The 21934-nt window shown below is 46.7% G+C and overlaps 2 protein-coding genes across 3 annotated transcripts; both read left to right on the forward strand.

The window, feature by feature from the left end:
• The first annotated feature begins 357 nt into the window (after nucleotides 1–357).
• On the forward strand, nucleotides 358–18736 carry WDR91 (WD repeat domain 91). Of its 2 annotated transcripts, none has more exons than XM_077783580.1 (15): nucleotides 358–496; nucleotides 2132–2311; nucleotides 3306–3512; nucleotides 4347–4430; nucleotides 6553–6677; nucleotides 8404–8581; nucleotides 8859–9017; nucleotides 11055–11269; nucleotides 11725–11875; nucleotides 13341–13435; nucleotides 13742–13910; nucleotides 14613–14721; nucleotides 16168–16280; nucleotides 17015–17212; nucleotides 18079–18736. In XM_077783580.1, the coding sequence occupies exons 1-15, from the start codon at nucleotides 374–376 to the stop codon at nucleotides 18241–18243; spliced, it is 2271 nt and encodes a 756-aa protein (XP_077639706.1). In that variant the 5' UTR covers nucleotides 358–373; the 3' UTR covers nucleotides 18244–18736. The 2 variants fall into 2 exon arrangements, with proteins under 2 accessions (XP_077639706.1, XP_077639707.1); XM_077783581.1 differs by having other exon boundaries at nucleotides 11070–11269.
• Nucleotides 18737–20625: 1889 nt separating this feature from the next.
• CYREN (cell cycle regulator of NHEJ) lies at nucleotides 20626–21758 on the forward strand. Its single transcript, XM_021552812.3, has 3 exons — nucleotides 20626–20741; nucleotides 20824–20890; nucleotides 21230–21758. The coding sequence occupies exons 1-3, from the start codon at nucleotides 20626–20628 to the stop codon at nucleotides 21473–21475; spliced, it is 429 nt and encodes a 142-aa protein (XP_021408487.3). The 3' UTR covers nucleotides 21476–21758.
• Nucleotides 21759–21934: the final 176 nt, after the last annotated feature.

Raw genomic sequence — 21934 nt, forward strand, 5'->3', positions numbered from 1 at the left:
TCAGCGGTCGGAGGCACGGCGGGCCGGGGGAAGGCCGTGAGGGGCCGCGCCGGGAGCTCTGGATGGTCCGCGGGCTCCGGATCAATCCATCAATCACGGCACCCGCCCCGCCCCGCCGCCCCTCTGCCGCCCGCGCCGAGCAGCACCAGCCGCACGTGGCGCCCGGCCAATCGGCACGCAGCCGGCGCGCGGCGGCGGCCAATCAGAAGGCGGGAAAAACGCGGGCTGGACGCGCCAGCAGGGTGGCAGTGGAGCAGGGACGAGGTAGGCGGGCAAGGCATCTTGGGAGTTGTAGTCCCGCTGGGCCGGGCCGGGCCATCCCCTCCCCGCCCCGCCCGGGGGCGGGCGGAGCCGGCGGCGCCGCGGGTTCCCCATGGCGGCGGCGGCGGAGCGTACGGACGAGCTGGTGCGGGAGTATCTGCTCTTCCGCGGCTTCACCGCCGCCCTGAAGCAGCTGGACGCTGAAATCAAGGCGGACCGGGAGAAGGGTTTCCGGGTGAGCGGCGGCCGCGTCCCCGTTCGCGGGGGGCGCTGGGCGCGGGTGCGCCCCGCGGAGGACGCGCTCCCCGGGCGGGCCGCGGGCGCCTCTTGGCGCTCCCGGGGCTGGGCGAGGGGAGCGGGCCGGGCGGCGGAGGGAGCCCTCGGGGCCTCCGCGCTTCCCCGCTAGAGCGGGCAGGGCTGGGCGCCGGGGCCCGGCCGGCCGCACGGGCGGGACCGCGCATCCCGGAGCCGCCCGGCCCGCCCGCCGCCGCTTAGGGACGCCCGGCAGCCTCTGGCGGGGCCTGTGGCCGCTTGAAGGCTCCGCTCCCGCTCGGCTCCAGGGCGCCGTCAGCGCAGGACTGGGCTCCATCCCCTCGCCTGCCTTCCGAGCCGGGGGCTGCAGCTCCGGCAGCCGCCCCGCGGCGCTGGCCGGCCCGGCCGGCTGCGGACCCCGCGTCCCACCTGTGACCCGCCGGCGGGTTCTGGCTTCGAGGCGAGAGGAGCGGAAGAGAGGGCAGGAAGACATTCCTTTGCCTGCATATTTTCTCCGTCATGGGATATTTATGCAGCGGCTTTACAGCTCCGCGCTTTAGTTTGTATGTCTTGGGTACCAGCTGCCTTGACTAACACGTGGAAATAGGCGCAGAATTTGCAGTTTCAGTCCATTGTGTGAGCTTTGTATTCCTGTAGCAACAGTTTCAAAGCCCTGAATGTAGTGCTTTGAACAGTCAAGATTTTTCTTTGACCAGCAATATAGGCACTACTTTTGTCATTAATAAATCATGTTGCTTTTATTTTTTAAAACATCAGCACTTTGCTGGTGACTTAATCTGAATTTTGTCCAAGAAGGATCTGCTGGGGTCACAAACTTCAGTTTTCTATATCTGTAGGAAGCCACAGAGATAAAAGTTGGGTATGTCCTAAGATACTAAATGGTGAGGGAAGAGCAAACCACATATTAAACAACCTTATTTTAATTTTGTACAGGATGCAGTTTTTTCTTTTTCTAATGTCTGTCTCGGCCATCAGAAACCACTGAACAAAAAATCTATTCCCACACTACCATTCTGCCTTATTCATATTGCAGAAATGACTTCCAAAGAGACATAATGACGAAAAAGTCCTTCTCCAAATTTTTATGCTTGCCTTGTTAGTAGATGATGTTACTAAAGATAAAGGTACTTCAAAAATTGCAGTGGAGCAGAACTGACTTCCTCTTTCTCTTGGCTAAATGCAGGTAGTTTTCCTTTTAGTCTAAAAATAATATTTTTTTTTCAGGTGCTGCACTTGAGTTTTAAACATTTAACCACATTAATATTTTTATTATTATCAATCGACTTTTAAAGGAGGTGGAAAGTTTTGCTTATTTGCAAAAAATCCATCAGTTAGATTCAACCAAATGTGATATTTCTGTCAAAATCTGTTTGGCTATGCTCTGTCATATTTCTTTTTCCTTCATTTACAAAGTGCTGCAGAATGGAAGAATGCTAATGCAAAATGCAGAGTGTTTCCAGGATTAGAAAATAGCTAATGTATAACAATTGTACCGTACTACTTACGCAGTTAAAGCTTCTCAGCACTAAGTTACAGAAAGTCTCGTGCCTCAAGAGCCCTCACATGACTGAAGCCTTCCCTGTTTTGCCCTCTTTAGGTGGATAAGATAGTGGACCAGCTGCAGCAGTTTGTTCAGAGCTACGATCTGGCTGCCTTGCGGGATTACTGGAGTTATCTGGACCGGCGCCTTTTCAGCCGTTTGGAAGACGTGTATCGGCCAACAGTGAACAAGCTGAAAACCAGCTTATTCCGATACTACCTTGTCCATGCTATTCAGGTAGTGTTTGATTTTTAGGCTGTTTTATAAACGTCCTGGTCTCTGAAACCAAAGCAATAAACTACCTTTGTGAGCCCCTGCCAGGCCTGCTGGATTAGGAACAAGCAGTTCATGTGTCATGATCAGCAGGGTAGTATGGAGTTTGATGCAGACTCACATGACAAGCTTGTGTGCAGGATAGGGAAACTCAGGCATTAGGGGAACATGGTTTGCTGCGTGCAAGATATTCACACTCACATAAAGACAGGTTTCCCTCAGAAAGGATGACAGTACTGCTAGCTCAGTCCTGCTCAGTTAACTTAGATACTGGCAGAGAACACAAGGTTCAAACTGGAACAAGGAAATGTGGGAGAGAAAATGAATGTCTTTTTGCTTGCTCTGAATAGGACAGAAAATAATGAGCTTAAAATGAAACAGATTTTTTCTGTTCAAACCCTGAAAAGTCAATGGAGTATGTTCTCCCCTTGATTCTTCTTGGTTCCATTCCCTGACTGAAGATCTGGGTGTTGGTGGAGTCAAAATCTAATACTTCATTCCAGAAGTGTGCATTTTCATGGTTTGTTTTGCCTTGTGCTTACCCTGAGCTGTGGCAGTCCTGTCTGAATAATGTGTCAATGAAAGCCTTTTCCAGCTATAGGTACTGTAGGTACTAAGTAATTTCAATTATACCTTGGTCCTGTGTATGAATGCTCATGCCTCATTTCAGTGCACTGTGTGCTGGTTTAACTGAAATCACTGTGTTTGGTTTCATTGGTCTCGGCCTTTGAACAGGATTGTGGTGACTAGAAAGAAGGTTGTATTAAGTGCATTTGTGAGCTTCTCCTAGTGTATGTGGGATTCTTTTGTTTCCTAGTGAATCTGTAACTTAACCACTCGCTGTGTCAGGGTGGTGAAAATAGTTGTTATTGTGTTTTTAACAAAAAGCAAATATTCCTAGACCTAATCTGGTGGCATTTACAGAAATGTGAGCCCTATTCTTCGTGCTCTGTTTCAGAATGGCCGCAATGACAAGGCGCAGGAGTTCTTCCTCAAGCAGGCCTCAGAGCTCCAGAACCAGGCAGAGTGGAAGGATTGGTTTGTCCTGCCCTTCCTCCCTGCTCCAGACTCCAACCCCACCTTTGCTACCTATTTCTCGCGCCAATGGGCAGATACGTTCATCGTGTCTCTGCACAACTTCCTGAGCGTTTTATTTCAGTGCATGCATATCCTTCTTTGCAACTAATAGTTAAATCTCCCTTGTCCTGGTGTTATACTTTCAACAGTTATGCCAAGGATATAGTACTGTGGAACTTCTTGCTTTCAGGTGATTTTTTTACAGCCAAGACTTAATGGAAAATTGGTGTTTACCAGAGGGTGTTGGAATAGTTACTGCTCAATTATCTGATGTTATGTTGTATTCCCTGGGCAGAACAATTGTGGTTGTTGCTGATGCTGAATCATCCTGATGCTAGTCACTAGAAGTCTTGTGCACATCTTGTTCTCAAATAGTTTTACTCGTTGCTTGACATAGTACAAAAAAGTGATACAACCTTGGGTCATAATCCATAACTGTACTGGCATCTTGTGTTAGATCCTTCTTTGGGTACATTTTGTTCACAACATTGCCTAGTGACAACTCATTGTAATATAGCAGTTGATTTTTGGCAGAATAAGTTTTTAGCCCCATGCTGCAGAGTTCTGTCTTGTTTGGTGATGGGCAGGCTTATGCTGCAGCTGGAATACAGCTCATTTTAAACTGTTTCTTCAGTGTACAGTAAAGGAGTAATAGAATCTGTCTTGCCCTCCACTTCTGACTCTAAAAAGAAATATTCTAAAAATCCTGGCTAAGTCCACATGAAATAGTTTGTGCAACACCAAAATAAAAAGTTAAGTAATTAAGCTATTGCTAATCTTCTGGTCATGCACATACTTTTTGCTAATTGTACGGACTGAGCAGCTTTGTTTGTACAGAGACATGGTCGGTATGGAGTGCTGACTTTTAGAATTAAGCCAGGTGCACACAAGTTATCACCTCGATTTTCTTTAACATTACTTACCAGTTCCAGTCATACTGAACTTTGAAGCTGAATGTCTCAGGACCAGTCTCATACAAGAAGAAAATGAATCATTGCGGCATAAGGTCAGAACTGAGATCACTCTTTAGCTGCTGACTGTGTGATGTGAGTTTTGTAAAATTGATTCCATCCATTCGAGAACATCGTAACTGTTCTGTTTGATGCAGTTATTTTAAGGAAGATTCTTTTAGTCCTTTGTTTTGTTTTGATTTATCTTTCAATTGTTTCCAGCATACTTAGGGTTGTGATTGTATTGTGAAAGATGTGTTTAGGATATTCTTGTCCCTCTGCTGGAGGTGATTGTCTCCCCTCCCTGTGCTGTCTGACAGGTGGCTGAATACTATACAAACTCATTCTCTGTTAGATTGCAAAGTCCAAACAGGTGAAACTGGTGGCAGGTTAAGGATATATGTTTTAGAGTTATAGAATGGGTTGGCTGATTTTGTGAATAGTATTCAGTCACTTCCAGATTTTAGCTGATGCAGGAATATAGAGAAATAGAAGCAATAAAAATGGACAGCAAAGTGACAGAAACTGTTACTTCTGAAATGGCCCCCTCACCATGTTTCGTGTGTACTTAAAGTAATTTAGACCAACTAATGGAAATGTGAATGTCTGTTTCCCAACTCTAGATCTTACAGTAAACCATAAAAAGGATCTGTTAGTTCAGACAAGATGTTGCCCAGCTCCATGTCTTGCATTTGACAGTATCATCAGTAGATACTTATAGAAAGGGTGTAACACGGGTCAGTCATTTCCAGATATAACTTCTGTTAGAGATGTTTGTGAAATCTGCAGTTTGAGAACTTTCTAAACTATAGATCACATGTGGATTATCACATACAAGTAGGAAGGCTTATTCATGTAAGCAGAACTTTTAATTTCGCTTCCTCAAACATACCAAGAAAATCTCCTTCTGTATAAATACTTCAGTAAAGTTTGTACTTTACCTCCTGTGTTACAAAACATTGTTGAATGTTGTGTTTCCTGTTTGTACTGTTTTAATAGCCGTTCAACACTGTCCTAGAAATAGAAGTAAAATAGAATAATTGATTTCAAAAAGGAGGCAGTTTTTGGGGAAAAAATCCAAGATTTGTCACTGTGTACTGTATGGAGTTAGGTCAGTCAAACAGGAGGGTTCTGCAAAGATGGTCAGTGAATAGGGTCTGAGGATGAAGTATGTTTTTCAAGAGAGCTCTTTTATTTCCTCAAATTTTGTATTCTTTACTTTTAGTCATATTAAACCTATAGTTTGTGTTTTGCATGTTGGCTGATATAATTTGCAGTCCAGATAAAAGTTTTCGGTCAAATAGACAGAAGTACAACTAGACTTTCACTTTTAGTCAACTCCTCAGGTCAGAGGGGGAACCAGCTACCTCTAGAATACAGGTTTTATAAAAGGATGTCAATAAATATGGAATTTTATGCTAGCTGAAATTAAGTAGTGATTTTGTTTTATGCTGCTGAAACAATGGAAATACATAAATAGCAAGCTATATTTCTAAAGCTCATTTTTCTTCCTGTGTTTTCTTTCCTTAAATATTGTGTTAAAAAGAAAAGGAAATATATCTGAAAAACAAATGTACAGAAACAGAAAAACCTGAGGAACTCTGTGTAAGAGTCACAGGCATAAACCACATCTGTTCCAGAAAGCTGCATCGTGAGTTTCCTCTCTACTAAAGGGAAAAAGAGATGGTTTTCTTTCTCCGTAATGTGGGGATAAATCTCACTATCATGCTTAGGAAGGAGTTGCAGAGGGTGGATGTATTTCAGGGTGACCTGGTTTCACTGACCTTGTTGCACCCTGCCAGTTCAGCAAGCCCTTGGCTGTGGGAAGATTACCTTCTAGGCTCCGTGCCTGCATTGCCCTGGCCTCAAACCGCCTGCACGGAGAGGGACTGGCGAGCTCTGCCCTGCCCAGCTCTTGTTTCCCAGCACCACTAATGTCCCCACAGCCAGCCCGAGGAGAGGGATGAAGGGTTTTAAGTAGGCTCCAGTTTCATGTGCCTGAAGTACTGATTGTTTTGACTATTTGGACTAATGTGGTGTTCAGCCGGTCAGAGCAACTTTTTTCCTTGCCCGCCCTTCTGGAGCTGTTGAAATAAAAGGAGTAAACAACTTCAGTGAGTGGGAAGGAGGTGGAATTCAGTGACCCTATGCTTACTTGGCTCTTTTCTCCTGTTGTAGCTGTTTGCTCTGCAGGCTGAATCCTCCCGCATGAAGAAAGAGGAACTGGAGGTGGAACAAACAGTTATGCATCACAAGTTGCCTGCGTATGTGGCCAACATGGATCGACTAGGGGACTCTGAGCTGTGAGTGCCTGCGGGAGAAGAGCTGGGGACAGGCTCTGCTGCTTTTGTTGGGTCAGGGAGATTCCTGGAGGGTCATTTCCATGTCTCCTGCCCTGGGATTCAATGCAGAAAGACATCCAGGCTGAAATTATGATGACCTAAGTAGGTGTAATGGAATTCATTACAGGTGTCCCTCCCATCTTTTGGGAGGTTCTTGCAAACCAGTGAGAGCCCAAGCACACATGGAAGTGATTCTGCTCTGCTGTCAGCATTGCACCAAGATGTTCTGGGCATCTAGGGCACTGGTAGCAGTGCAATACCTGCAGTATTGTTCAAATGAAGTGGATTGGCTCTTGATCAGTGCCATAGGTGAATGCCCGTGTTGTTTTGTAGATACTGTTACTGTATGACCCAAAGGGATTCTTGTTACGCAACGATGCTTTCTTGCTTTTGCAAAGGGAAAAAGAGCTTCTCTTCTGTGAGGCTCAGTTATGCACAGATTTCCCCATGAACTTGCTTTAGTTAAAAGTGTGTTTTATGGCTACATCTGTTTTGTGCCTATCTCTGGAAATTAGGCAACATACACATGATACAGCTTCTTTTAACTGTTATTTTTTTTACCCCAGTACAGGACAGGAATAGGATTGATTAAAGTATCCTGTTGCCAGTGACAGATAGAAGTTGTAGCAGGTACTACACACAAAATGTTTTAATCTAAAATTTGTCTGATTAAATAGACTTAAGTGTTTATTGAACTATCTTGGTGACAGCTCTGCAGCCTTTGCACAGTACAGGCTACAGAGTTTAGTTTGTGATATGTTTTTTTTAACTTTGTGGGAAGCCCTAATGCCATATGCATGTATGGAGGAGTGTGACATGAGGGATGGGGTAATTTATTTTTGTCCATTTGAATTAGAAAAAACTTGCCTAAGAAGTGGCATTTCTTGCATGTGCAACTTATCTCTTAGTCTGGGGACCAGTTGCTTATTTTTGGTTCTCTGCCTAACCCAAAGCCCAGCTTTGGTAGAATAGCTCCATCCTTGAAGAGCGGATAGAGACAGTGAAGATTATTGTGTTTCCCTTGCCCTTGCTGCCACTCTGCTCTCAGAGGAAGCTGTAGCAGAGTGAGGTCAGACAGTTATGTTCTGGGAAGCAGCTGCTGCTCTTGGCATTGTGGACTGAGAAGGGAGGTGTTTACAATCATAGAAATGGGCTGTAGCTCTCTTATTTTCTTTGAGTCTGGATTTTGGGATATTGAAGGCTTGTGCCATAAAATTGTTTAACATAACTTGCTGTTTATCAAAGGGTGTTCAGTGAAATATTGGATGCTGAATGTCTTTCAAAGTAGGTCTGTTTTATGCTTTGAATTGGGAATCCTATCTGAATAAATTCTACAGAAATCTGAATTCCCCTGTCTTTCCCTTAGGGTCTTTTTAAACAAGCCAGATGGAGTGGAAGGAGTTTTAGGTGGCTCTACTGGGGATTCAGCAACAGTTTGAGCTCAGTATCTCAGTGGCATCTCTGTGAAGTGAGCTTTTGATTACAGTAACTGTAATGACCTGCTCCAGGCACTAACAGGATATTTTCAAATAGGTTTTTAGTGCACAGTGGTGCACTGGCTTGGAAATGAACATCTGTGTTCCAGTGGTTCAAACAGCTTCCACCTCACTCAGCTGGGTGGTCTTTGGGCATGTTGCCTCACTACACTTTCATACTCTATTTGGTGGTGTTTTGTTTTTTTCATTAGTGATATGACCTGCAATCAGAGAAGTACAGCACATTCTCTTCAGTCTCGGGGAGGCTTTCTGTCCTCTTTTCTCTCCCAAAGTAAAAAAGGCCCTTCCAGACCAACCCATTCAAGTGGAGCTTCTCCAATGCAGACTGGCAGTATGCTGCTAGGGAAGAAAGAACCAACAAATCACCAGGTAATTCTCAACTGAAAGTTGCTCAGTCTCCAAGGAGTTAACTTGCAGCATGGCACTGCTACAAGCTTTTGCTTCCACCTGAAAAAGTAAATGTCCTTTCCTGCCTTGAAAATGTATGCTGAGCCTGAATGCAGCACAAGAGCAGCTTTTGTTATCTAAGAGCTTATCAATATGTGGAGCCCTTGGAGATCCTTGGTTGCTTTGTTGCTTCTTTTTTCTCTTTGTTCTGCAGCCTACTAGAAGCATAACTTTGCCCAATCACTTCTCTGCTTTCCAGAGTGCCAAAGGAAAAGAAGGAACAGTGAGCTGCAAGGATGGGAAGAGCCACTTCAGTGGTTTAGTGGCAGGCGAGTCCAGTTCCCTGCAGCAGCGGCAGAAGCGCTTGCAAGAGCATGGGAAAGAAAGGAAGGAACTGTTGTCCAAAGGGACTTTCCAGGTACTGGTCAGCCCTGCAGGGCTGGGAGGCAGAAGGCTTGTATTTCTGTAAAACTAAGTGGTAAAACAAGTGTAAGTGTTTCCTTTAAGCTTTGGAGTTGCTAGTCAGAAACAACTGTATCAAAGGTTAATGTCTGTAATTAATCAACTCCTTCTGCTCTTAGTTTATTTCTGTGTCCCTTGAAGTTAATCAGTATTGGCATTTCAGGTGGATGAAGAATTGCCTATTTTCTCCATGTTTTTCAACAGCCTGGTCCAGAGCCTTCATTAAGATTTCATTCACTTTCAATGGTTGTGTTCAAATACCTTGTTAAAATCCCCATTCCTCAGTGGTAATGAATTTTGTTCACTCATCCAGCCAAAGTGAGTTCTCTTCCTGTAGGTCCTTATGCTTGATTTATACAAGCTCTGTGTGGGACAATGAAAATTAATATAAAATTTTCCTGGATGGGAATGGAACTTGCTTTCCTAGTAACATTTGCTTTTTGGAGTTTTTTTGTACTTTACTGTTGCAATTTTGCCTGGGAGTGTGTCCTGCTTTAAAATCCAATGAAATTATAAAACTGTGTTCTGGATTTTAACTAGTAAAGGTCAGCACACTGCTTCTGTTCACCTGTGTGTTGTCTGGCTTTCAGCAGCCATGTTGTCAAAAAATACTGAGCACAAACAGCATCTCAGCCGTTGTTATTTTGTCTGTATGAGACATTCTGCCTTGTGGAGAGACAGCGCTGAGGGACTGTTGCCTGTTGGCCAGTGTGTGGCTGTTGTGTGTGTGGGAGTGCTGGTTAAAGAGATGTTACTCTCTCACTCAGCATTCAAGGCCTTGAGAGAACTTTTTTATTCATGGTTCATCTAAAACACTTTCAGCATTGGATGGAAAATTGCAAAGCCTGGTTTCTCAATAAGTTTCCTTTCACTTCCCTTTTTCTACAAGGTTCCAGGTTAAGCCAGTGATTTTTGGGCTGTGTAAAGATTGGTCCTTGTGCTCTTGGGGAAGCTTGATGCTTTTTAACTTTCTCTTGTACTCAAAGTGTGTAAGCAAAAAGGAAACTGAAAGATGGTACTGTTTTCTTTCAAAGGAGTGTCATTCACTGGTTGTTGCCTCCCCACATTAACTATCAGGATAATTCTTGGATTTTTTTCTCAGTCTTTTCCAGCTCTGTGATTTCAGATTATTTGATTATGCACTGCTTGATCCATTGGTCGTGATGTGACGCTACTGTAAATTAGGCAAGCATGTGTTACTTAACAGGAACTCATAACCATCAATACCAATAGCATTTTGGGGACACTTAACTTTCAGAGGGTGGTTTATCAAAAGAATGCTAGCAGATAGTTTACTACTTTATGTGCTGTATCTGCTTCTTGTTCAACTTCTGGTAGCAAGCGAAGACTAAGCTGCTTCCAAATATTTCTGCAGTGCAGATCTTGTCTCATCCAGGTACTGTCACTTCCTAGAACTCCATTTGTTCTGTCTGCCCTGTCAAATTGGGTTTTAAGCTTTTGGACTCATATGCCAGCTCTACTGTTGTCATTAGTCAGTTGGCTGCAGTGGTAGCTCCAGTGAGCACAATCTAAATCTCTGGCAGATGAAGATAATCCATCCACTGGGGCTTGAGAGCCAAGTTTTTGTGCAGGTTTGCTAAACTGCATATTGTACAGACTTAACTTATATTTCTGAATGCAAGAATTCCTTAAAATATGTTGATTTTCTCATTAATCTGTGCTCTAATGGCATGTAAATGGGCCTCTGATATTGGCTGAGGGGTATGCTAGAAAAGTTGCAGTTCTAATTCTTACAGGAAAATATATAGCTGGGCACATGGAGGGGCATATAAGGGACTCAGCAACTAAGGAGGTCATATTAAATAGTGCAATTGTGCAACACATGATCCTTCTACTCAGAAAGATCCCTGGCAGAAGGAGTGTTGGGCTGACAATGCTCCTGTTTTATTGCAGCTTCTTTTTTTTTTTTCTCCCAGCAGGCTGGGGTAGCTGAGGAGCTTGATATGTAGCTGCTTCCTTGTATTTCATACAGGATTTCTTCCTTCAGGGCCAGAGTGCTGAGAAGAAAACAGATACTAGCATAACTGAGGCAGAACCATGCTCAGAGCTGCACGCTGAGCAAACAGAGACTTCAAACAAAATACCTGGTAGCAGTGCAGAGGCTGTGGGAGTTCGGCAGGAACAGCCTTTCATTGTCCTGAGCCAGGAGGAGTATGGGGAGCACCATTCATCCATCATGTACTGCAGGTAATGCGCTAGCAGAAGAGGACTGTCTTGTAGAAGCCTCTGCAGAAGGATCAGCTGTGTCTGGCCTCTTTCTCCCAGCCTCTGTTCTGTCCAGCACGTTGAACAAGTACTCTCAGTTGCTGGGCAGTCAAGTTGGTGTGACTGAAAATAGCATGTAGCTTGTGCTACATGTGAAAAAGGACGGAGATTTTTGGACAGAGATATTTGTGATTGGGCAATGCTAGCCAGGAAGAAACTCCCTTGGAAAGCAGATATTGCTTAAGGGCATTATGCTTTATGTCTGGAGCTTAGTGGGCTTTGTTGTGCCAGTTACTGTGAAGTGAGCAGGAAGTAGTGCAAAGAAGCTCTAATTCCTGCAGAAGGAACTGGTGTGTGGCCAGGAAAGGAAGGATTAGTAGGTTACATCTAAGAATTTGAGGGAGAAAAATAACCCATCAGTTTCATTCTACACACAGGGTTGATTGTTCTGGACGGAGGGTGGCCAGCTTGGATGTGGATGGGGTCATCAAAGTCTGGTCTTTTAACCCCATAATGCAAACGAAAGCTTCATCCATTTCCAAATCTCCATTGCTGTCCCTGGAATGGGCCACCAAGCGTGATCGGCTGGTAAGTAGTCTGTGTGTGGAAGCACAGCAGATAGTTTGGGGCCATCTTGCTACGTGTTGCATGTTCACTTCTAGACAGCTGCACTGTGGATAAGATTGGGGCAGCAGTTAGCTTCCACTTCTAGGGGGAGGGACACAGGGAACCAAAGCCTCTAGGGTCCAAAAAGAACTGGAGTGGGGAGTGTATGCTTTGTGTTGAGCAAGGAGTTCACCACTGCTTGCCCTGAAACAGAAGTTCTGAAGTGCAGTGTGGGTACAGCTGCAGGATAGAAGTAGTGCCTTTGAGAGAAATGCCTGTCTTCACACAGATCACACAGCAACTTGTAAAGACAGGCAGAGGCAACTGAACACAACAGCTTTTGGGAGGTCTGCAGCAGAGAGATGTGGACCTTTACTCATACGCTGAGCCAGCAGCAGAGAAGGGGAAACAGAGTTTTGGGGGTGGCATTTTACTTGTGCATAAAAAGGTGTGAAAAAAGCTCTATGGCCAGTTCTAGACTGGTGTCTTAAGAGCTGAGGGTTTGTGAGTGCATAAGGAGCTTGGAGCTTGTTTAAATAACATGGAAGTTTAAATGTTTCCTATATACCTTTTTCTCTAGTTCTGTTACTAGAGAGGAGCCTCACATTCCTTTGAGTCTTGAGCTGTTTCTTGTGTTTCATGCACTCCCTTAGTAGATACAGGGCTGTATGAGAAGGCTGGCCTGCAAATGAGGCGGTATTTTTCGCATTTTGTCACTGACAATATGTGACTTCCTAACCCTAAAATGCCACCTGTGAAGAGCTTGTGCTACAGCTTGTCTCTTCTTTGGCTTTTAGACAAGAAGTTGTCAATGCAGTTGCTCCTCTTTGTTTGTTGTGATGATGTTGCTTCTGCTTTGTGGAATTAATTTTCTTCTTGCTAACAGAAAGATTCTGCATTCTGAAATACATATCGGATTCACCAGCAAATTAGGCACTGAAGTGACAAAGATCTGGCTTGCTCAGTTTTCTTTTATAATGCATCTCTTCATTACTTAAATTTTAATTGAAATCGTAACACCACTGATAAAGCATGTGTGACCTCTTCTGGATGATTTAATCCTTCCATGGGTGAAAGGAGTTGGATTCCACTTGATTTTCTCTTAAGCACACAGTTAACAATCTTAAGCTTCTCTTTCCTTGGACCCCTAGATATTGAGACTCCATATATGTTTTGCATCCTGTGGGTTGAGCCATGATCTAGAAAGTGGTGTTTATGCCCCCTTGATGCCTATTAGATCTTTTTCTCACTGGGAAGCAGGGCTTTTACTCTGACTTCTGTGGCTTTGGGGTAGTCTTAGTGTGATTGATAGTAAGGATGTACTTAATGGAGTAATATTTAGTCTGAATGCATAAATAGACAAAAAATTACTAAGTCTTGGTGCTTGTTGGCCAGCATCATACTGCTCACTCACACTCTTTCCATCTACTTCCTTGCTGGTTTCAAGCTATTGCTTGGCAGTGGGGTTGGGACAGTTCGTCTTTATGACACTGAAGCAAAGAAGAATCTCTGTGAAATCAGCATTGATGAGGACATGCCCAGGTAACTCTGGAATACTGATTTTTGTATAGAAATAGAAATAAATGGTGTTGGTTTTAATAGTAAACATCTCAATGTTCCTGCTGCTTTTCTGCAACTGCAGAACTGAACTGTCTAGAGGGCAGTCTCTGCCTGAGCAGCATAAAACTGTTCAGGTAAATGGGAGACACTCAAAACCTAAGCACATGAATCCTGCCCTCCTTTACAGTGCACCCTGTCTTGCAGAGTCTTAATGGGAGAGCTTGTGGGTGAGTGTTTTGCTAGAGGCTGCAGGAGAGAGGTGATTCAGACCATCTGCCTGTGTTTCAGGATCCTCTCGCTTGCCTGCAGCCCAAGTGGTGCCTCCTTCGTCTGCTCTGCAGCAGCCCAGAGCCCTGTCTCCCACATTGACTTCTCAGTAATCAACTCCGGGGGCAAAAGCATGAACCAGGTTCCTGGGAAGCTGCTACTGTGGGACACTAAGACGATGAAACAGCAGGTATTTGCTGGGTATCTTTCCTTTCTCAGTCTTGCTGAGAATGAGTGTCTTCTGTTTCAATGTCTAGGAGCGCTCTTTCTAAATCATGCTGACTTTCTTTTCAACACCCTTCTTTTTCCTCCTTCCTCCTTTCCCCTCTGTCACATTCAGGATAAAAATAAATAATGTAAGTAGCTGCTGGATTGGTTGAAGTTTTTTTGTTTTATTGGTGCATTGGGATTTTTCTGAGGAATTCTTCAGAATAGTCCATGGCCTTGTTTCTATCCTGGCTGCACAGTTTGTGATTGGAAGTATCCCAAGTGGATTGAATGATGCTTTGCTGAGGCTTTCTCCAGCTGAGCTGTACTGAAGGGTTTTCGTTGCTGCTGTTTCCCTTGCCTCCCCTGTTTTTAAGTGAAGTGCTGTCCCTGACATGTAGGAGAAAGCAACATACTCAAGCTAATGCCTGCCAGAAGCTGGTTTTGCAACCTTGAGGCCATGGCCAAGAAAGCTGTGTCTTGGCTGAGGTGAATTGCTGGTTTAGTGTCACAGTAAAATGCTGATGCCAGACCTTGAAGTCTGTAATGATTAGAGGTTTAGGGCTCCATACCAGAGTTCTTCTTACTAAATACCATCTTTCTTTCTTCCTTTCTTCCCCTGGAGTTCAGCTCTTCATCATCCCCAGCTCCATTTCTCAGCATTAATGCAGATTTTCCCTTCCAGCTGCAGTTCTCCCTGGAGCCTGAGCCCATTGCTATTAACTGCACAGCCTTCAACCACAATGGCAACCTTCTGGTCACCGGGGCTGCAGATGGGATTGTTCGTCTCTTTGGTACAGTGGAAGGGGACCTGGGGGTATTGGTTGATAGCCAGCTGTGAGGCCAGGTGGCCAAGACTGGCATCTGGGCTTGTATCACAAATAGTGTGGTCAGCAGGATGAGGGGAGGGATTGTCCCCCTGCACCTGGCACTGCTGAGGTTGAACCTCAAACAGCATGTTTGGTTTTGGGCCCCTCACTACATGAAAGACATTGTGGGGCTGGAGCATGTCCAGAGAACAAAACCAAAGCTGGTAAAGGGTCTGGAGCACATGAGGAGTTGGCTGCAGGAGCTGGGGTTCTTCAGCTTAGGGAAAAGGAGACTGAGGGGACACCGTACTGCTTTCTACAACTACCTGAAAGGAGTTTGTAGTCAGGTGGGGGTCAGTCTCTTCTCCCAGGTAACAAGGGATCAAACAGGAGGAAACAGTCTCAAGCAACATCAAGAGAAGTTTAGATTGGATATTAGGAAAACTTCTGTCACCAAAGGGATTGTCAAGCACTGGAGCAGGCTGCCCAGGGAAAGTGCTGGAGTCACCATCCCTGGAAGCATTTAAAAGATGTTAGAGATGTGGCACTTAAGAGTATAGTTTTGTGGCGAGTTGACAGTGTTAAAGTAACAGTTTGGCTTGATTATTTTGGAGGTATTTTATAAATTAAATGTTTCTGTGAAACTGAGTTGTGAGATGGTGCCTAGTTCTCAGCTGGCTGCCCGTAGCAGGGAGGCAGCTATAGGATATGCTTGGAGACCAAGGTGGAAGCTATTGTCTCCACACAAGCTCTCAGAAGTGAATTGACATAGACTTTTTCTGAAGGATGTTGGCTAGAGACCCTGGTAGTGCTGTTAGATTTGTTGTTTCTTTCCTGCTGAAGAAGAGAGTGAATTTGCCCTTAAGCCATGTGGTCTTGTGCTGTGCCAGATAGCAGTACCACTAGAGGCTGAGTCATGAGGAAAGCAATTTATGTGAGACCTTCCATTTAAATGCAAGGGCTTCCCATCATTCCTCCTTTTGGGAGCAATTTGTGTTTCTCAGGTTTTTGTTCTCTTCAGCCTGTCTTTGCAATAAAGGCAGTTCAGGCCTCCTACCTTTGAATGGGGAATCTGCTTCTGGCACAGGTGGAGGCTGCAGTCCCAGGTCTTTGGGAGGACAGAGCTGTCAGCAGCTGGGAGGATGGGCAGGATAACAAGGGGAGGAGGAGTGCCAGTGGTGCTTGGATGCAGAATGCCTGCAGTTGACAGTGAGCATGTGAGCAGTCCTGTAAAGTTGAGTAATTATAGACAATGATATTTGTGGCCTAAGTGAGAGCAGGAGTATAGGCACAGGGTGCTGGGACTGGATTGGGCTCCCTCAGGTGGTTTGGAGGGCTGGCACAGAGACCTCAGGAACATAAAAGGCCTCCTTCTCCTCACCTCAGCTCTGTGTGAGTACGAGAAGTGCTCAGTACTGGTTCTCCCCTCAGATATGCAGCAGCATGAGTGCGCCATGAGCTGGAAGGCACATGATGGGGAGGTCTACTCCGTCGAGTTCAGCTATGATGAGAACACAGTCTACAGCATAGGCGAGGATGGCAAGGTAGGCTATGGATGACCTCCTGCTGGTCAGCTGGCAGAGAGGTCACTTCTGGAGTCTTCTCCATATGGTGGGGACAATTGTAAAAATACACTCAGATTCTGGATGAAATGTGGGCTGCTAACTGCAGTCTTAGGTGTGCAGTACCACCCTGCTCCATGCAATCTGCAGAGAGTATTAATAGTTTAATATGTATTAATAGTTGGAGCTATCTTTGACCTTGCGTGCAAATCATGCTGTTGGTGACATCCCTTTCCTAGATAGTCCATGTGAGGATGACCTTTCTCTGCCCCTGAGATCACCACATTTGAGATCTGGGATGCACAGGAAAGCATATCCTTGACCACTTTGCATAAATCTCATCAGCAGCTCCCCGTTGTTTATAATACACATTTTGATTTCTGCAGTTCTTCAGTCTTCAGCGGTAGAGGTGTGACTCAGGGAGGGACCTTGGCTGGGAAAGCAAATTTTCACCAGAGTACTGCATGCAGTGTGGAAGCATACAAAGGCAGTAGTGTTTGAGGAAGGCAGAGTATATCTTTACCTGGATAGAAGGCACTCTTACAGTCTTTGCAGCCTGTGTTTTATTAATATATCCACTTAGATATAGATGTCAAAATGCCATCTTCTGTTTGTGAGGAATGTCGCTATTTTGCTTAAAAGCAAAAAAAGGCAACTCCACTTGCATCCCAGTTAATTTAATTACAGGCTTTTGTAATCTGTTTTTCTCATTCTAGTTTATTCAGTGGAATATCCATAAAAGTGGCTTGAAGGTGTCCGAGTATGACCTTCCCAGGGAAGCTACAGGTCCTTTTATTCTGTCTGGGTACAGTGGCTACAAGCAAGTCCAATTCCCACGAGGACGGCTTTTTGCTTTTGACTCTGAGGGCAATTACATGTTGACATGTTCTTCTACTGGGGGAGTAATTTTTAAGGTAAGTCTGAGAAGTGATGGGGAGTACCCTTAAGTATCCATACAAGCTTCTGTTAATTACAAGTGTACAGCAGCAGCCCCTGGAAGTACTTAAGCAGTACATATCCATCCTTGCTCTGTCAAAGCTGCTGCTCAGTTTCACGCACTGTGCATTTTAGCAGTGTCTAGTGTACAGCAAGTGTTTGGGTCCTATGTATGTAGCTGAAGTATTTGTGCTCCTTTTTAAAGCTTAGCTTTTTAGTGCCAAGTGACTAGGACAAAATTTTAATTACTGTTTTAATATATGGCTGCATGCCAGTTCAGTGCAAAATGTATGCTTGTTGACTGGTGCTGATGTTCCATCTGCCTTCTGTGCCTGCTGATTCTGTATTAGACCCAGCCTGATCCTCTTCCCTTACTGTGTGCTGAAAGTAAATGAAGAATAAGGCTGAATGGTTCTGAGTGCTCAAATTTCTGTGCTTCAGTAACAAGTGTTACTGATCACATGTTCATGCTCTTGCAAGGCAGATTAGATGGAATTTTTACTTTGCACCTGGGGCACTCAGAGCACTTGAACATGAGCTATAGCTTAGGCTTATGTGCTTCTCATCAGTGTATGCTCTTAGCCTGCCTTGTTCAATTACTGCAGTTCAGGTGATGTCAAAAGTTGAGCTGATTGAGAATACGTGCTTCTGTAGTGAGACTGGAAGCTTCCTTTCATGTGTGTGCTACACACATCTCAGTATCTCTCTGATTTTCTGCTTACTTATGCATGTTCTTAGAGATGAGAGATACAGAGTCTATCAGGCTTTGGCTTGTCTTGTCGGGTGTATTGCCTCCACTGCAGAAACTTACCTCCTTAAAATCTTACACTTTCCTTCGTTTTAGTTAAATGGTGAGGAAAAGGTTCTGGAGAGCTGCCTTTCCCTGGGAGGACACCGAGCTCCTGTTGTCACAGTGGATTGGAGCACAGCCATGGACTGCGGGACCTGCCTCACTGCTTCTATGGATGGGAAAATTAAATTAACAACCTTACTGGCTCAAAAGTCTTAACCTGGACAGTACTGAAGGGGGAAAGAGCAATAGACCTGACAAAACCAGTGTTAACTCACAGGAACAAACTGCATGGGAGAGAAGGCAAAGCAAAGTCCCTCTTCTCATTGTAGCTTTTGCCTCTTGATAAATACATTTGCCAAACCGCTGTGCAACAGAATGCCAGTATGGGACTGGGTCAGTGGTAGCACTGAAAAATGAGTCTCCACTAATCCATTGTGGCAGCTGGACTTCCCTCTCTTAGGGAGTCTTGAGTATAGCACATGGCTAAAAGGCTGTGGTCATGTCAGGGTTCTGCAGAAGAAGGTGAGGCTGGAGGAAGCAAGCATGAGGCAGCACAGTGCATGACAATAAGATGACTCAAACTGGAAAGGCTGATGAGAAACCAGAGTATTCTTTGGGTATAACATTTGTTGTTACAATTTTGTTAATTTGTTTTTATTTGTTGGTTTTTTTTTTTCCCGTTAAAAGAAAATATTCCCTTGCATTTGAATTCTGTGCTTTGTTCATCAGTTGCTGCAAAACATGGAGGGTGGTGAGGGCAGTGATGTGCCAAGTCTTCTATGCAAAAAAGCCCTTGCATTTTCAGCAGGTGCTTCCAGCACCAAACCTGCATACCAGGGTGAACCAGACATCCAGGACCAAAAATAACTGCATTTGCTTGGATGTATTGTGTTACCTTGCCAAAGGTATCTGCTATCAACCAGAGCAGAAATCTTGAGTCAGACTTTTAAATACTTGTGTTAGAGTTCAGAAGCTACATAATGCTTAGCAGCTACCTGATGGTGGATAGGGGGAGGGAGGCCAAGATCAGTCTGGCCCTGTATAGGGCTCTCTGTCACTGAAGCTGTCTCTCCCTCTAAGCCCCCCAACATCAGGGCAAGTGCTGTGCTCAGGTATTGCATAGTCTTTGAATGGACTAAGCAGATACATTCCATCTGCTTACACTTTGCCATGGAGCTTTCTGCTGCTTATGTCCATGGCCTGTGTTGGGAGTTTGTTGGTACTGTTGTTCCTTGGCAGAGCATACACCCTGCTGGAAAATGAAGAGCCATTCATGAGCCATATGGATAGCCATACTCATAGACAGCTGTTCAAGGGCAACACTGCTGGATATTGAAATCCTCACTAGAGGCGTGTTCATGCTACAGGCACCTGTTGTCCATGGAGTAACTTGCTCCTGCTGACTACACTCATCTGATAACCCCACCTTCCATTTTCCAAGATTAACAGGTCCACTGCCAGACCAACATCTAAGTACAGGGTTTCCATCTCAGTGAGATGTGATACTAATGGTGTAGCTGCTCTTCATGCCAGTCTGAGCTAATGTCCCCTCAAAACCAGTGCTGACTTCAAACCGGCTTCAGGAATTCCCAGAGTTGGTCTTAGAGTTTAGAGAGCTCTCAAACGGGAGCCTTTGTTTGCCTCTGAAAAGGCCAAGAATGATTGTGGCTGTATTCCAAACCCTGCAGCATCGACTACATTACATAGGGGTTTTAGAATTTAGAATTGCAAAATTACAAAAAGGTCTGGGTTGGAGAGGACCTAAAGCTCTTCTAGTTCCAACTCTGCAATGAGCATGGCCACCTTCCACTAGACCAGGTTGTCCAAAGCCCCATTGAACCCGGTCTTGAACGTTACCTACCACACGTTGCTTTCTTCCAGATGTTATCTCCCAGCCCTCATAGAGGGTCGATGGAGATTTCTGGAGAAAGACTACTTTCAGGTTTGCTTCATAAGTAGGACTAAAGGCAAAACAAAACTCCCCAAACAGGGAAAGAAAGTATAAAAAACATGCACCAGTCTAAGGCTGCTAGGCAAAATGATGCATTAGCACAACATTGATACTGTGCCAGAAGCCTGGAGGGAAGGAATGAACATGTTGTTTTGCTAGACCAACGCTCAACATGCTGTATTCCCAGAAGGGCTTTCACTCCATCCTTGGCCCAGGCTCCCCTCTCTCCCCGTTTGCCGGCACGAGTCCGCGCCGCTCCGGCGGTGCTGCCCTGCGCGCCCGGGCCTGCAGAGGGCGCCCCGGCAGCGGCGAGCGCGCTCGGGCGGCGCCGTAAGCGGGCGCTCGGGGGCGGCGCGGGGCCCGGCCCGCCAGGCTGCCCCGGGGCTCGGAGCCTGGCGCGCGTCGTTCCAAGCGCGCTGTCTGCTCCGCAGCTGGCCTAGAGCCACGTTTACTCCTTGGCGGAATGTCGTGGGACGAGCGGCCTCGCGGCCTGCCTGCCTGCCTGATCAAACACGGGGCTCTGCCGTGACTTGGGCTTCAGGGCGGCCTGGGGCTGCTTTCCCAGCTGCTCGCACTCCCGGTCGGGCGAGGAAGCAGCCTCGGTGCGACGGGCGGAAGGCGCCCCGGCGGCCCCGCCCCGCCCGGGCATGGCGGCGGGCGCGCGGCGGCGGCAGCTCCCGGCCTGGATGGGGGCGGCGGGGGACGAGCGGGCGGCGGCGGCCCCGGCGCCCAGGGCCCGGCGGCGGCGGGCGGCGGGGCGCAGGTAGCGCCGCTGGGCCGGGGCGGCGGGCCCGGGGGCGAGCCCGGGCGCCGCCCGCGCTGAGCGTCCCCTGTGCACTGCCCAGGCCGGCGGCGCTGTACTGCATGAACGAGGCGGAGCTGGTGGAGGTGGCCCTGGCGATCCTGGCCGAGGTGAGCCGGGGCCTCCGGAGGTGGAGACGCGGCTCTGACTGTACCGGGGCACGGCAGGGCTGCGGAGGACGGGCAGGGAGCGCTGCTGCCCGCGGCTCCCCGGCGGCCCCTCTGTAGGCGGGTCGGAGGCGCTGCCGGGTGCCGCATGCCCTTCCCGGTCCCCTGCTCTCTGTCCCAGCAGCGCGGCTGCCTTTGCACCCTGCCGGGCGCCGCGGAGCTGAACCGCGGGCCCGGGGCCTGGCGAGGCTCAAGGGGATGGTGGGCTGCGCTCCTGCTCCTTATGGTGCTCCCGGCGTGAAGCCATGCACGGCCGGCACTTGTCTTTTTCCCTCTGGTCAGAATCTACAGTGCGAGGAAGGTGACGAGAATGCACGGTCCAGCAGCGAAGAGGAGCAGGAGCTCCCGCCAACACCAAACGAGGCTCCTGGAAGCATGGCCAACAGGAATGGAGACAGTGACCACGGGCCGGCACTTCCATGCCCTCCTGGTGCTGGTGCTGGTGCTGGTGCTGACGCAGAGAGGACAGATAGGAAGAACTCTGAGGACGATGTCCTGAAATATGTCAGGGAGATCTTTTTCAGCTAACATCTTTGACTTCTCAAGAGAAGAGGGTACAATGGGGAGGGTGTCTCCTCCCGCGGCCCTGAGAACCGTGGAAGGAGGACCGTGCATCCATCTGCTGTGTTGGTGCCCTGTGTAGCTGGTAGGATAGCCAGGAAGGCCAGAGGGGGAAAGAAAAGAGGTACTCAGTTCTCCCAATCTATGCTGGGCTCGGTGGGATTTGGCTCCAGATTAGGATGTGTTTGTTTCTGTTTCACATTTCAGAGCATGGACAGATTAAAGAGGACACGTGTGTTTTCTGTGAGTATCCCTTTGGTGTGTTGGGGTTGGGCATGGAGGGGAGCATGGAGCTGCTGACCTGGAAGACCTTTGCTGGCCGAGCTACATGGTCACAGTTCAGCCTTCGGGCTCCCTTGTCCTTGTGGGGACCTCTGTCACAGCTACAGTGGGGCCTGGCAGCCTGTTCCCATTGGGCCTGGTGCT

The sequence above is a fragment of the Lonchura striata genome, chromosome 5 (assembly GCF_046129695.1).
Source record: "Lonchura striata isolate bLonStr1 chromosome 5, bLonStr1.mat, whole genome shotgun sequence".
NCBI lineage: Eukaryota > Metazoa > Chordata > Aves > Passeriformes > Estrildidae > Lonchura > Lonchura striata.